General features: G+C 46.2%; 1 protein-coding gene across 4 annotated transcripts in view; it reads left to right on the top strand.

Moving 5' to 3' along the window:
* Positions 1-16,657, top strand: part of LOC140912545 (ribonuclease inhibitor) — a 35,350-nt gene extending 18,693 nt beyond the window's left edge. For all 4 annotated transcript variants that reach the window (XM_073347093.2, XM_078853152.1, XM_073347094.2 and 1 more), the window contains exons 2-10: positions 1,427-1,532; positions 3,464-3,634; positions 5,640-5,810; positions 7,116-7,286; positions 8,234-8,404; positions 8,966-9,136; positions 11,074-11,244; positions 13,469-13,639; positions 15,811-16,657. In XM_073347093.2, the coding sequence (XP_073203194.1) occupies positions 1,427-1,532; positions 3,464-3,634; positions 5,640-5,810; positions 7,116-7,286; positions 8,234-8,404; positions 8,966-9,136; positions 11,074-11,244; positions 13,469-13,639; positions 15,811-15,898 (1,391 nt within the window). In that variant the 3' untranslated portion in view covers positions 15,899-16,657. The remainder of the gene's footprint in view (positions 1-1,426; positions 1,533-3,463; positions 3,635-5,639; positions 5,811-7,115; positions 7,287-8,233; positions 8,405-8,965; positions 9,137-11,073; positions 11,245-13,468; positions 13,640-15,810) is intronic.

Genomic DNA, 16,657 nt, shown 5'->3' with positions numbered 1-16,657 from the left:
GGGGACAAGGAGCAGGGGGGGTTGGGGGTTCTGAGGCGGGGCAGTCAGGAGATGGGAAGTGGGAGGGGGCAGGGGCCAGGCTGTTTGGGGAGGTACAGCCTTCCCTACCTGGCCCTCCATACCATTTTGCAACCCCAATGTGGCCCTTGGGCCAAAAAGTTTGTCCACCCTGGTGTATAGTCACCTCCACTAACCAATCAGAATGAGGGCATTGTCACCCACTCTGCACTGCAGTCAAACTGTGTAGTCACTTACACAAGGTGTAGGGTAACAAGCTAGCCAAATGTACACCCAGATAGCCCAATGGGACTTTCCCGGGTAGTAAGTTGGTTTGTAGGATCAGCCTGTTAAACTAAAAGATTTATGGGCTGAGGCTTAGCTATTTGTTTTGGCATATTTTTACCTATTGTAAAGTATTGTGTATAAGGACTGTGGAACCTCTCTGACCTGTAATACAGATTTACTGCATGTGTGTAACTCAGAATTGCTCTTTTGGGGCTGACACCAACAGCTGAACATAAAAATACAGAAACGACAAAAAATGTGCCCGTCCACTTAATGGTGCGTATTACCTTTCCAACACTACAGTGTTGCTGTATCCTGGTTCATGCAAACAATTCAAACACTACCTTTGCTCTGTGTGGTACCCGCTTTTGTTAAGTGTACAGGCAGGGGGTTGGTAAGTTAAAAGTGACACACTGCCCCCTGGAGGATGCCATCTGAATGTCTCCCACTGCCCATAGCTCTGCAGTCTGCACCAGGTAAACTGGTGGGAGTCTGGTTCATGACTGAATAGTGCTGGATCCTTCCAGCCCCATGAACTTTGCGTTCCAGTAATTTGGTTTTTGGCTGAGATATTTTTTGTTAACATGGAACCTGTCAGTTCCCATGACTCTCCTCCTCTCCATATGTAATCTTAGGAGAGATCACTAGGTCCTAGACTCACATCAGACTTCCCATGTTCTCCCTGAAGTACACACATGTACTGTGCCCTTCAGCCACCAGTCCAATATTTACAAGAATGGCACCCATTGCTTTTGGAAAGTGCACACTGTCACATAATCAAAAAGAGCCTCCCTCTCTTCTCATTGGGTCCAACAGTTGCCTAAAAACCACAAGGGTCTTGGCTAACTGTCTGTTTCAATAACTCTGAAGGATGCACATACCTTCCAGCCACCAGATAGGGGCCTCTGCTGGGTTAGTCTGGCCACTATCAGATATATCTCCACATTGCAAATGTGGAATTGGTGTCTGTAACCTTTCAACATAGGCCATGTGTAAAGAGGGCAAGTTGCACAACTGTAACTTGTGGCTAAGAGGGTTATAAATCCAGCTGCCCAAGCATAACTGGTTGGGTTTGAAGAGGGAATGCTGGGTTTGTTCTGTTTCTCAGAAATTACTCAGGGTAGTCTTGTTAAATCTTCAGATCTTGCATCAGCATTTAAAATGGACCTTGACATCCAGTGTGAAGAGATGAGTGCGTCGAGATGGACTGAGCTTAAATCTTCCATGAACACAAGCAAAACTGTCAGGTAGTACCAGTTTGTTTTGTTTTTTATTTTGTTTTCTAGAAGAGACCATATAGCAACTAAGCTGAATAGTTTCCTAAAGCAGTGGCTCTCAACCAGAGGTCTGGGGGCCACAAGCAGGTTTCAAGGAGGCTGCCAAGCAGGACCAGCATTAGACTTGCTGGGGCCCAGAGTAGAAAGCCAAGCCCCACCACCTGGGGCTGAAGCCCAGGGCCCCAAGACCCGCCACCCAAGGCTGAAGCCTGAGCAACTTAACTTTGTGGGCCCCTATGGCATGGGGCCCCAGGTAGTTGCCCTGCTTGCTACCCCCTAATGCTTGACCTGGCTTTTATATGCAGAAAAACAAGTGTCACAGACGGGCTGGGAAGTTTTTATAGCATGTTTGGGTGGTCTCAGGAAAGAAGAAGGTTGAGAACCTCTGCCCTAACGGGTGGAGGGAGGAGTACACATGACTATTTTTGGGTGGGGGAGGGAGAGGGGAAGGGGACAGAATGTTTTCTGCATTTCAGGGGCAATATTAACTGCAGTAGTGTTGCTATGTGATACTGCAAACTTGCTCACGACGAAAGGATTCTGCTCATTCTATGTAGGAAGCTCAAGAGGACATGCTTATCTAAAGAAACCTACTCCTTGGTATGAACTCTGTCTGGGTTCAGATTCAGCATAGATCAAAAACACCATAGTAGTGATGTCTTCAATGACTATTTAAATATGTTGCCACTGTTCTGGCGTTCCTGTCTTCCTTGGCAGAATGTTTATTTGCAGGGGGCTGGTGTCTCTGTCTTCTTTCCTTCCAGAAAGGTGGGTTTTAGGCTAAAAAAGTGTCCCTTGATGGGAGTGCTGGTCAAACTCCTCCCTTATGGCATTTCATGACCAGTCTTACCAAATGCTATAAATTGACCAGCATTTTAACCAGTGGAAAGTCTCCATCCCTTTCACTTTTAATCCTACATGTTCTGGCAGCCACAGAGTATGTATCTTCCATTTTAGCCGGGTCAGCTAGTGAGTGCTCTGCTGGGAGTTAGAGAGTGCTAGAAAGGGTTGATTCCACACTGGTCCACCTCCTCTTGCTGGGAATCTGCACTCTTGGGCTGACCTCTTGCTCCTCTGGGTGGGCAAAATGAGCATTAAGCTAGTGGGGAGGGAGCAGCAGATTGAGGGTAACTTGGTTTGGGAAGAATTGCATGGGCCTTTTATATGTGAGTTATGTGGAACTAACTCTGACTGCCTGAGTCCTCCCCTGGGTATGGGATGCCCTGAGGGAACCTCAGCTGTGTGCCAGTGATTAGAGCTGCATTCTGAGCAGAGATTTGGCTGCCCAAGGTATAGAGGCTGAGAAGGTGACAGCAGCTGATAATTGCCAGGAAGGAAACAAGGATGTGGGCAGAGTCTCTGAGCTATGCATGCCAGAGCAGATTCCTTGGAAGGCTCTCTCTGACTGGAAAGCCTGGCAAAGGACCAGCATTTGGTGTCCCTACAGAGTCTGCCTGAAAGCTTATACATTGCCCTCTGGACCTTTGGATTCAGGTGCACTCCTGCTGCCTGATGAACTGGCTACCTTGTTGGTGAAGAAACTAAGCTTAACTGCAGCTCTGTGGGCTGCAGGGGGTTGGGGCACACGCCATCTTCTAAGCAGCACAGATGGAGGAGTTCCATTCAGTCTCTCTGGCAGAATCTCACTTCCACTTCTACAGTAGTAGAGCCCCAGTAGTGCAGGAGAATCCTGCCTCCTGCCAAGCCTGGGTAGTGGAGTGGGCTTTGTCTGCACAACAAGCTGCTGCATGTGGATTTTCAGTGATACACTCCAGGGACTGACTTAAGGTCTAAATAAACCATTATCTTGTTTAATAAATACATCTCTGATGCGGAAATCTTCAGTCACTGAGGTGAGCAGAATGAATAGTTAGGACTAATGCCATCTATCTTCCCTGCAGGCTGGATGATTGCAATCTCTCTGCTAGTCACTGTAAGGATATTGGCTCTGTCCTCAGTACAAACCAGTCCCTGATGGAGCTAACACTGAATAACAATGAATTGGGAGACTCCGGCGTGGAACTGATGTGTAAAGGGTTGATGGCGCCAAGCTGCAACTTACAGAAACTCTGGTAAGTCTCGACTAGTGCAACACAACCACCAGAACTCTTACTAGTCTTTATCAACGGACTGTGAGTAACTCAACCCTTGGGGCCAGATCATCAGCTGAGGTAAATAATGCATCTCCACTGACTTCAACAGAGCTAGGCCCATTTATTCCAGCTGAGGATCTGGCCCTACATTTACTGTGGTCTGTAAACTCCTCAGAAAACCCTGAATTCTTATCAAATTGCTTCTCGTTTATTGGTAGGGAAAAGAAATTGATGTAACTTCAAACACTTCCTGAGTAATGACTGGGAGAATCTGATCCCTAACTGGACTAGAAATTGGCTGACTTTTCCCAGCTCTGATCATTTGGCCAGGGCAGCTCAAGACAGAGCAAGAACCACTTGTCTATAGCAGCTTTTAACACCTCCCAAATCCCAGCCCCTCCAGTCTTCAAAGAAGAAAAGGAGGACTTGTGGCACCTTAGAGACTAACAAATTTATTGGAGCATGAGCTTTCATGAGCTACAGCTCACTTCATCAGATGCACATCTCCCCACTGTATTTTCCACTGAATGCATCCGATGAAGTGAGCTGTAGCTCACGAAAGCGTATACTCGAATAAATTTGTTGGTCTCTAAGGTGCCACAAGTACTCCTTTTCTTTTTGCGGATACAGACTAACACGGCTGCTACTCTGAAACCAGTCTTCAAAGAGAACTCTTCCAATAGCTACATATATTTTGGTTTTTAGCTGCTTTAATCTTTTCTGCTCACTTGTTTACCCCCAAGACTATCATACATAAATGGATCTTGGCACTTCAAAGACCAAAATAAGGTCTAGACAGTTGGCAGCCTCCCAGAGTTTACCTGGTGGGCAGGAAAAAATTGTTACAAGGATGACTTTTGGTCCCTCAACAGTTCTGTGGGCTTCAAATGTCACATGTCCTCTAGTGAGAAGAGCAATTTAAAAAAATTGCAGGTGTGGGGAGCCAAAATAAGTAAATCAGACCTTTTTTTTTTTTTTTTTTTAAGATAGGCCTTGGAATAAATGGATCTAATACTTCCCCAAGAGAATGGAAAAGTAGTTATTGAGTCACATTTCAAATAGTCTTTTTAAACCTCAAGTTCTCAAGAGTGCCAATCACAAATCATTAGCGTCTCTCCTAAGCTAGGTTGCGGTGTTTGTGTTTTGTGGGCAGTTCAGTGCATGGTAAACGTCCACTGTTTACCTCGGGCAATGTGTTAAAGATGAAATCCGGAACTTCAAACTTTTCTAAAAAGTGAACTTCCTGACAGAACTCCATTAAGATATTGTACAGGTTATTGGCTCCTCTGAGTGATTTAAATCCACCCCCTTTTTGGTAAAGTTGCAGCTGTCCTGCAACCACTCATACCAGAAACAGCACTGGAGAGAGACCTTTCTCAGCCCTTTGCTGCCACTGAGAGCAGGTATATCCTGCAGGATACAGTAGCTACACTGTGGAGGAGAGCATATCTAACACCTACACAGCAATAGGGGATTTAAGCCAATATTTGGCTTAGATTTTATTTTTGACTACTGTGCCCTCACTCTAGGGAGTCAATGGAAGGTAAGAGTCCCTTATTTTCTATCTGGGAATAGCCTCTTGTTGGCTTAGACTTGTCCTATGTAGAACAACATTGCTGCATAGATGTATTGGAATTTTTGTCATTATTTAATGGAAAAAATTCTCTTTTCTGCTATGGCTGCTGTACAAGAAGTTTATTAAAAAACAAAACATGGAAGCCCCTTGTTACTGCAACTCTAAAACTACTTGATTAAAATTTTTAACTGGGGCAGAGATTATTGGGTCTGGCCCTACCATAGTATTTATCTTGGCATGTAATAATTTTGGTAGAATTGCAGATGCTTTCTTTGTAAAGGCACTGAAGCATAATCCATTGTAGTGGTGCAGTGTATTATGAAGCCAAATACTGGAGGATACACCAGTCAAACATGGTGAATTCTGAGGAACTCTATTCCTCATATGCTGGTTTCTTTTCTTCCTCAGGCTGCAGAACTGCAATCTAACAGACGCCTGTTGTAAGAATCTCTCTTCTGTTCTGAGCACAAAACCAACCCTGATCGAGCTGCATCTGGGTGATAACAAACTAGGATCTTCAGGTGTAAAAGTGCTGTGTGAAGGATTGATGGATCCTAACTGTAAGCTACAGAAGCTACAGTAAGTAAGCACTGGCCTCCTTGGTTCTTCCATCTGTGCTTGGCATTGCAAGGTGCTCGACAAAACTCAGATGGATGGGTAGGTTGGGGAGTGGAGTTCTGTCATCTCTTGTAACCAGCAGTAAATTTGCCTCCAGCTGCAAAAAAGTGAATATCTGCAGGGAGGAAATCTCTGGTAAACCAATTTAGTGGGGATTGGATGGTCCCAAAGCCTTGTAATGATGTGGACTGGTCTCTAGTCTGACCACCTCAATAAAGCCCAGATTGGTAGTGACCAAAAGCTATTCTCATGGTAGGTTCAGTGGTTTCAGCCGTGCTCCAAATCTTTGTTGACCACTTTATACTCAGTTCTCAGTTGCATTCATTGGATCATCGGGATATGTTCCATGGAGCATAGTTTGTGACTATTCAGACAAATTAGTGGTTTTAATCCAACTACCAATGGATAGGTCTCCATATTGAAACCACCTTTGACTGAGACCCTTGTTTAGCAGAGGCCAGGAATTAACTGGTCATGAAGAATTTGCTGCTTCCTTCCTCAAAAGGACAAACTACCACCTTTTTGTCCTCCAGTTTACCCATCTACTTCTCAGAGTTATGGATGGTTAGTCTGGCTCTTCCCATAACCATATTATAGGGAAGGCGAAGTGGGTAGAGATTAGGTGCATACCATTTACACAGTACTTGAGGCTCTTGTCCACTGCAAACAACCCTCTGACATTACTTAATAAATAGTGGTGGGTGCCTATCAATGCAGAATGACCTGGAAGTTCTATGATCAAACCCCAGTCAAGAACAGGGAGCAGAAACTTGTTCCACAACCAGCAGGAGTGCTGCTGATCAGTTTATTGCTCTTGATTCTAGTCTGGTTTCTGATCTGATAATACTAAAGGTTACCAGCTGGAGAAACTAACTCGTCTCCTCCTTCAGAAAGACATAGCAGTGGTGGTTGTATGCTCTCTTACAATTCAAGAATTAAACAGTGGTTGTCAACAAACCTGCATGTAATCTTATGAAAGGCTTGCTATTGAAACTGAGCAGATACCCCCATCTGGTGATGCTTTCAAATCAAACTGACTGAAGCCCCCTGGCAATAGCATGGAAGTGCTATTAATTTAGCTGCTGAGGTTTGAGGACTCCCCCTGTGAAAAGTCATGAGCAATCTATATATTTAACAGGCTGACTGGTAAACTCTCTGCTCAATCTTTGTGTCTGGGCTGTGGACAAGATTTCCATGTTGCTGACCTATCTGAGCTGAGTGGCAGGATGAAGACTCCTGTTTTGCTCTGGTTTTTTCTTTTTGCAGGTTAGAGTATTGTGAACTCTCGCCTGACAACTGTGAGATGCTCTGCTCCGCTCTGCGCACAAAGTCCTCCCTGAAGGGGCTCAACATAAGTAACAACAAACTGGGAGATGCAGCAGTAAAAGTGCTATGTCAGGGAATGATGGATCCCAACTGTAAGCTACAGTCGCTACAGTAAGTAACAGCTGGTTCCCTCCAGTTCTAACTCTGCTGTTACAGAGACACGCCATTCTCTTGCTGCCAGGAATACTTAAGAAATTCTGTGGCTTATCCAGGTGCATCTGTGTTGCCATGAAAAATTGCAAAAACTCTGCTGCCTTAAATTCTGCTTAGCACTTGATTCAGGGAGCTGGCTTTCACTCTTCACTGCATGGTAATGGCAGTGGGGTCACTGTGGACCAGACTTGCAAAGAAAATGTCCTTTGGCACCTATTTGGGAGGGGAAGCTACTATCCCTCAGCTCTAGCTAGTCTCCCACCAGTTACTATTCAACTAGGTCTGAATGCTTCTTCAGAATAACAAAGTGTACATCTCTTTAAAGTGGTCTGCTGCGATACACTCCTTGTCTGGGGTAAGGTCCACGGAGGCAGTTTGGTGCAAGATCTCAGTCTCCTGCCACATCTAGATCTGCAGAGCACTCCTGCCCTAAGAGCAGTATAGGCTGCAGAATCTGCTTATCACATCAGCTGGAAGCCATGTGGAGACCCATTGTGTTTGCAGCAGCCATGAGCTCACCATCCCAGCATGGGTCTAATGGAGTTATGGTCTCAGGGACTCCCCTGGCTTTGTCTGTGCCCAGGACTTCCTTAAAGAGGGATCCTCAACATAAAGAACGGCCCATGCAAATCGCCTATCGGTTACATACATGGTATATGGGTTTTAGGGAACTATGGTGCTCGTTGAGGAAGGATGATGCAAACGGTTTCTTCTGGGGGAATAATGGGCCAAATCCTCAGCTGGCATACCTCCACTGAATTCAGTGGAGCTTCACCAATTCATACTGGCTGAGGACCTGGCCTGCAGTCTTCCCGATCGTATTCAGGATGGTGGATGTCCTCTAATACGCTGACTTATGGAGCAGCAACTGCTGAACGTTGATCTGATTCTTCTGTTCCCCACAGTCTGGAGAACTGTCATATCACAGCTGCTAGCTGTGGGGATCTCAGCACTGTTCTTGCTATGAAGCCATCCCTAACAGAGCTGTCTGTGGGAGAGAACAAGATTGGAGATCCAGGTGTAGCACTGCTGTGCCAGGGACTACTGAATCCCAACTCTAAAATAGAGAAGTTATGGTAAGGGAAACGCTTAAAATCTGCACAAGTTGGTAGCCTCCAAATCATCTGTGTTTATTATGCTGGCATAATCTTGCCTGATATGTAGAGTTTCCTGGTCAACAAATCCCTTATGAAGCAGGGGTGCACCTCAGACCCCTTTTCTCAGGGAGGGTTGGATGAAGAACACTACTGAATAGGCAGGAAAGCACAGTGAGGTCAGTAAATGATCAAATCCTCTGAAGGAGGACACGACTGAATATTCATTACAGCAGCATTCTGTTGTTCTATTCAGTTTTCTGTACAACACTAGATACCCAACTTACCTTCTGTCCTTTTAAAAAAGGAGATTTTTATCTCTAATGCAGGAAAGGGGAAGATGTAAGCAGGAGAAGGCTGCTCACACCAAAGGAACTTGTAAAGTAAATGTGTGTGCCTATAACAAGCCTCTTAGAGTTCAAAAGACAGACTCTACTGGTCTGCATTTCTACCACCCTGGGTAAAAATAGGATTCACCCCAGATCAGCATATAAAGTCCTAAGCAAATCTTGAAGAATCCAATATTCCTATTGTGTTCCTCAGGTTATGGGAATGTGGTGTCTCACCGGCTGGCTGTAAGGATCTCTCCCATGTCCTCAGTGCAAAAGAGTCTCTAATAGAGCTGAGCCTGATTGGTAACGAGTTGGGAGACCCAGGAATGGAGCTATTGTGTCAAGGACTGAAGGATCCAAAAACTAAACTCCAGGCACTATGGTAAGCTGCTGCTGGCTTCCTTTACAATGTTCACTGTCCTAATTTTTTAGTTTTATTAACAAATAACTCTTTTACACTAAGCAGTGCCCACACAAACATCCTAACTGATTCAGGCCCTCTAAGGGTAGTGTGGTTCTTCTGTTTAGCAAGGCCCCAAAGGGATTCTGGGGAAAGAGCCCATTGAAAGTCAATGGGACTAGTGCTCCTAAAAACCCTTAGGTAACTTTTTTGAAAGGTCATGGGGGAGATTTTCAAGGTCTAGGAAACTGAGCATCGTCAAGTTTGAGCCCACCCATTAAGTATAATTAATTCACTTGAGAGAAGGATTCAGTGACTTGGAAAAAGACATTTGAAAGGGCAGCTTTAACAGCAAATTGGATGTTGGGTCTACTAGTTTCCTGTTTTTGTATTGGATTCCTAGCTTTCCCATGGCTTTCTGTTGCTCAAAAGCCTGAAGGCTTGAGCTCTAAATCCTACCAAGTGTTTCGGGATTTCTTCAGTGGTAGAGAGGGAGTGAATGTGTTCACCAAGGAAAGCTATAGCCTTTAGCAATGAAGGAAATCTGTCTGCTAGCTGCACTATAAATATACATGGCTCCCCCTTGAAAGGGTTTAAAGAAGTCAGTACTCCGATGGTGGCAATTTTAGTCAAAGTGTAACAGAAGGTTCTACCTACATGAACTTCTCTTTTTCCACCTCTATACTTACCTGGTGTAGCCTTCCAGACCTAGGTCCTCTGGCATCACATGATCTGAGGTAGGAAGAGAACTGTCCCTTTGTGTGAAGGTTTAACAAGTGAAATAACCCTTTCCTACTATCTAAGCCAAAAGAATAGCATAGTTACTGTTTACACAGATAGGTGAATGAGAGGGTGAGAAAAACCTAGGAATAGGTGAGATACCACCATTCACCTTCAACACAGGAGGTATGTCTCTAAGTGATCCCTTTCAGAGCGAACTAATCTCTCATGCAGCTGTGTGCCTCAAAAGAGCAAAGATCTTGCATTCTTTGAGGTGGATGTAATTTTTAGTATGATGCAATGGGACAATTGAGCCTCAGACCTGGGGGAGTGGATAAGCACATGGGTGATTTAAAATAGTACATCTAATCACTGATGGCAAAGGACAGAAGACCCAGACTTCAGTAGGAATGTAGTCCCATCCTGTCTAAATAACTCTACTCACCAACGTGAGGGGGAGGACCTGAGGCATTCAGGTGAGGTCAGCAGCCATAGAGGTTAAAGATGGGAGAGGAAGACCTATTAGATCAGGGGGACGCAAACTTTTTGGGCCGAGGGCCACATCAGGGTGGAGAAATTGTGTGCAGGAATGGGCTCAGGGCAAGGGATTGGGGCAGAGGAAGGGTGTGGCATGTGAGGGGGCTCAGGGAAGGGGGTTAGGGTGCAGGGGGCTCAGGGCAGAGAGTTGACGTGGAGGGTGCAGCAGGAGGCAAGGTGCAGGGAGTTGAGGGGCAGGATGCAGGAAAAGTTCAGGCTCCGGCCTGGCACTGCTTACCTAAAGTGGCTCTGGGGTGGCAACAGCACACCCGGGGCCAGGGCAGGCTCCCTGCTGGCCTGCCCTGACCCCATGCCACACCGCTCTAGGAAGCGGTCAGAACCACGTCCCTGCCAGCCCCTGGGGGTAGGGGATGAGGGGGGGGGGCACAGGGCTCTGCTTGCTGCCCTTGCCACACCTCCAGGTACCTCCCCTGAAGCTCCCATTGGCTGCAGTTCCCCGTTCCCGTCCCTGGGGTCCTGGTGGTGCCTGAAGGCAACAGCAACGCACTGAGTCCTCTGCCCTCCAGGGCCCCAGGGACATGGTGCTGGCTGCTTCTAAGAGTGGCGCGGGGTTTGCGGCCCACAGTTTGCCTACTTCCTGTATTAGATCATCCAATCAGTCTTTCAGCTCCTGAAGATCTGGTTTCTTTTTTGCATTGCAGGATAAGGGAATGTGGTCTCACCACTGCCTGCTGTAAGAGCATTAGCTCTGTTCTTGGCACAAACCAGACCTTGAGAGATCTGCATATGGGTGGAAACAAGATAGGAGATGCAGGGGTTGAAATTATCTGTGAAGGACTGATGAACCCCAACTGTAACTTACGGTCTCTATGGTAAGTAACTTATTTCTCTTTCAGTTGCAGATATTGGTTGCCCAATAAAGAATGGGGGTGGATGGAGATAAGGCACAGAGGCTATGAAGAAACCGTTACAAAATACCAAATAGTGAGAACTGATGCTCAATTATAGCAGTTATGGCTGGGAACAGAATGCTGTTGGCATTCATGGGAAGACAGTCTCCCTTGAAGTTCTCATTTCCCACAGATTCTTCCTTGTACTTAAAACTGGCCCTTTGATAAGAACTAGCAAATGTTAACTCCAATGTTGTCTTTGGGGCATAAGACACACTAAGTAAAGGGGAGCTGGAGGAATCTCCCTGGGGACAGGTTATCCCAAACCTGTCAATTGCAGGATTTGTTGCACCTTCCTCTGAAGCAGCAGGTACTAACCACTGTCAATGGCATACCTGGCTAGACAGATCACTGGCCTGACCCGTATCGGGCAGTTCCTGTGTTCTACTGCTAGAGTACAAATCCTAACTTAGGTAACATGTCTGTGTTGCTTTCTTTGCATATTTGTGCAAATTCTACACTGTTTCAGTCCTCCCAGAACAAGCAGCTGTTCAGTTTCCGTATGGAACTGTTAGCAGAACTGTCCACATCTGACTATTAGTAGCCAGTGACCCTTTTTTCCCCCCTCAGGTCTAAAGTTGTGTAAATAACTGGCTTAGTACTCCCGACACATAATGCTGCAGCCACCTCCCCACCCCCGATGCCACAACACTGGAATGGTACTCTACGGCTCTAGTTGCACCCAGTGAAGCCAAATGGGCAGGAGCCATGGAATCATGTGGGGCTACCATGGATGCTTTAGTCATGGCTTCTAGAACCTGTAGGTTAGACTAGAAAGGATCTTGAGAGACAGAGGCTTTGGCTTCAGTTCTCAGCAAATCAGCTTCTGAATGGGAAGGACTGAGTGCCAAGAGGTCATTTGTTCTGTCACAGAGGTGGACCAGCAGATTGAGCTATGGGTTTGATTGGGTGACCTCTGAATCTCAAGGCCAATAGATGTCAAGTAACCCAAGGGGTGGGCTCTTAATTAAGGTTCTAGCACTATAAACTTAGTTTGAGCTACTCCTGTGTTTACTGAAGTACTGGTCCTTTGGTGAATCTTGCCCATATGCTCAGGGTTTAGCTGATTGCCATATTTGGGGTTGGGAAGGAATTTTCCTCCCAGGGCAGATTGGAAGAGGCCCTGGAGGTTTTTCGCCTTCCTCTGTAGCATGGGGCACAGGTCACTTGCTGGAGGATTCTCTGCTCCTTGAAGTCTTTAAACCATGATCTGAGGACTTCAAGAGCTCAGACATAAGTGAGGTTTTTCGCAGGTGTGGGTGGGTGAGATTCTGTGACCTGCATTGTGCAGGAGGTCAGACTAGATGATCATAATGGTCCCTTTTGACCTTAATATCTATGAATAGCCTTGGCTTCTTGAAGGAACTCCTTTCAATTTGCCTCTGTTCTGAATCTGTAAATAACCCAGTAATAATCTGTAAATGTTGTTTAGTCTGGTCTTTGTTAGCTTGGTCACCACCTCTAGCAGTGTAATAAGGAGAGAGAGAGAGAGAATAGCCTAATGGCTCAGTCCAGCTGCAAAAACTCAAATTTTTCCCTACAACAGAGATTCACCAGACTGTTTTGGTCTACAAGTTGGATATGTCTTGGGTTCCCTAACACGCTATCTACTGATAGATCACACGAGTGCAGACAAGAGTGGAAATAAGGTGTGGGAACACTAATCTTGTGCAATAGAGATCTCCATTTGTGCAACATCAAAACTCACCAAGCCTAATATAGGCTGGCTTTATGCCCATTCATTAGCTGGGAAGGGTCAGATTCTGTCCTCTGTTACACCTGGCATTTCCATGTAGCAGAGGTCAGAATTTAATCACGAATGTCTAATACTGCCCCAAAACTTGTAGGGCACATCCTGCAAACCGATGGCAATGTGCTCTCACTCTTTCTATGGCTGGAGCCAGAAGAAAGGGATTGCCTGCAACAAGTAGTCACAAAGGGGCCTGAGCACTGGTGTCTTTAGGGGGAGCACATGCTTCATGTAAAACACACAAGCTATCCTATGTGCCAGCCTCTGAAACGGCAGAAAGACAAATGGTGTTGCTGCCTGCTGCAGTCCTGGTTGGGATGTCTACTCCTAACAGCCCAGAGTTCAAAGTGACTCTAAATCAGTACTCCTCTTATTTTGGCTCCTCTTTCCCTGCAGGTTGGGTAACTGCAGTCTCTCAGCTGCTTGTTGTGGGAGTCTGGCCACTATCCTCTCTTCCAAACCGTGCCTAACAGAGCTAGACCTGAGTAACAATTCACTGGAGGACGAAGGTGTGAAGAAGCTGTGTGAATCCTTGAAACATCCAAACTGCAAACTACAGCAACTCGTGTACGTGGTGCTCGCTTTATATTCCCTCGGCACTGTGCTGGTGTCTTAGAATTAAAAAGGCGAATGGGGGCTTCCAAGAGGAGACAGGGCAGTGAGCAAAGCCTGCTCTAAGGAAGTTAGTGTCTAATGGGAATCCATGACTTCCTGCAGGAGGCAAACTTCTATCAGCTGTTTCAGAAGCTGCCTGCCCTTTTGAGGCTGTTTGCCCATGTTCCCGGTACAATGGCTTACTGCCCTTGACCCTAGAGACCAGACTAAACTCTGACGGGTCAACAGAAAACACTTGAGCCTGGTCCTTTAAGGCCCTGTCCACACTGCAGCTTTCAATTGCATGGGTTGGGTCCCATGCCACATAACCAATAACTGTGGCGGCCAATCACATGGCCCCAGTCAGAAGCCTGCTCTTCCACATGGTCTCACAGTAACTGGATTCACCTGGCTTGCCTGCCCCTCAGCTGGAGGGACTTGCATGAGCTCCTCATTGACACAGGTGACTGGGCTCTGGAAGGGAGTCTTGGTGGCAGGCTTTTATTTCTATCCTTGGAAATGGGTTAGGGCTGGAAGGGACAAGCAGGTGGACACCACTCCTGCAGTAGGAGAGGGTGAGGGGAAGAAAGAGACCTTGGCTTTTATGTGAAGTGAGCTCATTTATGTTTGGAGCATATCCCAAAAAATCTCTTTTGCTGACTTTTTCCCTTAAATCCTCTGACATGACTCAGCCTGGGACTAATCTGACCAGATGAGTAACACCCTCTCTTGTACCTGTAGCATGGACAGGCCCTTTAGTCAATCTGTGGCTGAGACAGCTGCCCCTGTGTCTGCATGGGGATGCCCCAGAATTGAAATAGCAGAATGTAAAGGTCTTGGCAGTGGGACATTACCTGTCCCTAACTCCTCCAGGCTGTGAAGCTATTTTTAATCCCATCTCCTGCTCTTTAACCAGACCATCTCCCCCCTCCTAGGAACAGAGGAACTGCCATAATGGATGAGACCCATGGTCTACCTAGTCCAATATCCTGTCTGACAGTGACCATTGTGAAAATAAAAGATAAAAGGAATTACTTGTCTCAATGCATAAAAAGACAGGACTTCTCTGCCACAAGTAGTCATTGAGGCCAAGCCCTTGTCAGGACTCAAGGGATTGGATGTTTTATACAGATGACAAGAATATCCAGAGTTCTGATAAATATTGGAAGAAGCATTAAACATATTGCTTAAGCCTGAAGCCCATCTCTAACTATTTGAGACTAGGATGAGGTCTGTGTGGGGGGCAGACTCTCACACCATTCTACTTTTATAACTTCCTTTGATTCTTGCTCCTGTCAGAGAGGGGATATTGGATTAGGTTAGGGGTGGGCAAACTATAAGCCATTTTGCCCCAGACCCCCTCCCCAGCGCTCCAGCTGGAGAGCAGGGTTGGGGGCCACTCCACGTAGCTCCCGGGATCAGCAGCATGGTCCCTCTCCAGCTCCTATGCGTTGGGGCAGCCAGGGGTCTCTGCTCTCTAAACTGCCTCCATAGCTCCCATTGGCTGGGAACCGCAGCCAATGAGCCACTTGAGGTCAGCGCCACCTAGAGCCTGCACCCCTGAGCCTCTCCCTGAGTCCCTGCCCCAGCCCTGATCCCCTCCTGCCCTCCAAACCCCTCGATCCCAGTCCAGAGCAGCCTCCTGCAACCATAACTCCTCATTTCTGGCCCCACCCCAGAGCCCTTACCCCCTCCCATACCCCAACCCCAATTTTGTGAGCATTCATGGCCTGCCATACAATTTCTATTCCCAGATGTGGCCCTTGGGCCAGAAAGCTTGCCCACCCCTGGATTAGATGGATCACAGATCTGATTGTCTGGCAGTTCCTAGTGACAGATGCTTCAGTGAACTGTGAAGCTACACCATGCTAGGCAGAAACAAATCCAGTTGTATGACTCTCCTTCAGTAGCCTTGCTCACAGCTTAATACAGCTGAAGGCTACCCTTGGTTTAACAGCTCTGCCTGAGGACTTTGGTCTTGAACCAGGACTAGCAGAATAGCAAAGGCCAATAAGGCAGTTTTGGCTCAAACCTAATTGGCTCCTTTTTGCCACTTCTTCTCCCCAGAGGTAACTGCCTTTGCTCTCCAGCACTCTTTGGTTTGATAGCATGCCTGCTGAGACTGCTGTGTTTTTTCTTTTCAGTCTGTACGACATCTACTTGAGCTCTGAAGTGGATGATGAACTGAAAGTCCTGGAAGAGTCCAAACCTGGATTGAAGATTATTTTTTGAGTGATGCAGTTTCAGATGTGACCATCTGCTGAGCACTGTCCTCTCCCTGTTTCTGCCTCTTTATCTGAACTATTCATATATGCAGTTAACCAATAAGTTCAATGTAGAATGTTTTTTGTTTTTTTTTTACCAAAAATAAATTCATGGAATCTCTGCAGAACAATGTCCCTCAAGGGAATTGGCAGCCTGCTGTGTATTCATGAATGTATCCAATCTGAGGCTCATCAGAGCTTCAGAGTTTCATCAGAGCATCTCTATCCCTGAGGTAAAGAATACTAGGCATTTACAAGAACTGGCCTATAGGAGCAGCTCTAAAATGCCTATGGGGCAGCTCTAAAATGCCTATTTAATGGATCGATCAAGATTTTTAGAAGTTTTCCCTTCCAAAGAGCTGGCAAAACCAGAACCACCTGGTGAATGTCTAGTATTCCATAGATGGCGCTTTTGCTGAGTCTCTGGGGGAAAGTATCCAGGAACAAAGCAAAAATATTGACACTGAAATAATGCACTCTTCCTGGAAGAGGTCAGTTTTTCCCCTGGGAAAGTAACCTTGGCAGAAACCCCTAGACAAGGCTGATAAGAGTAGGTGCTCACTTAATACTGGGACTTTTTTCTCTTGAAAGAAATCTATAAAGCTTCTTTATTACAAGTAAAAATGATGCTCTCTCTGCTAAACTGAAAGGGAGTAAATTCTCTGACTTGTTCTGGCAAAAGTAGCTCTGTAGAAATATCATTGTAATAAAGTTTCATTGCAAAGAA

The sequence above is a fragment of the Lepidochelys kempii genome, chromosome 6 (assembly GCF_965140285.1).
Source record: "Lepidochelys kempii isolate rLepKem1 chromosome 6, rLepKem1.hap1, whole genome shotgun sequence".
Classification (NCBI taxonomy): Eukaryota; Metazoa; Chordata; order Testudines; family Cheloniidae; genus Lepidochelys; species Lepidochelys kempii.
The sequence above is the reverse complement of the archived record's forward strand: the minus strand, read 5'-3'. Positions and strand labels throughout refer to the sequence as shown.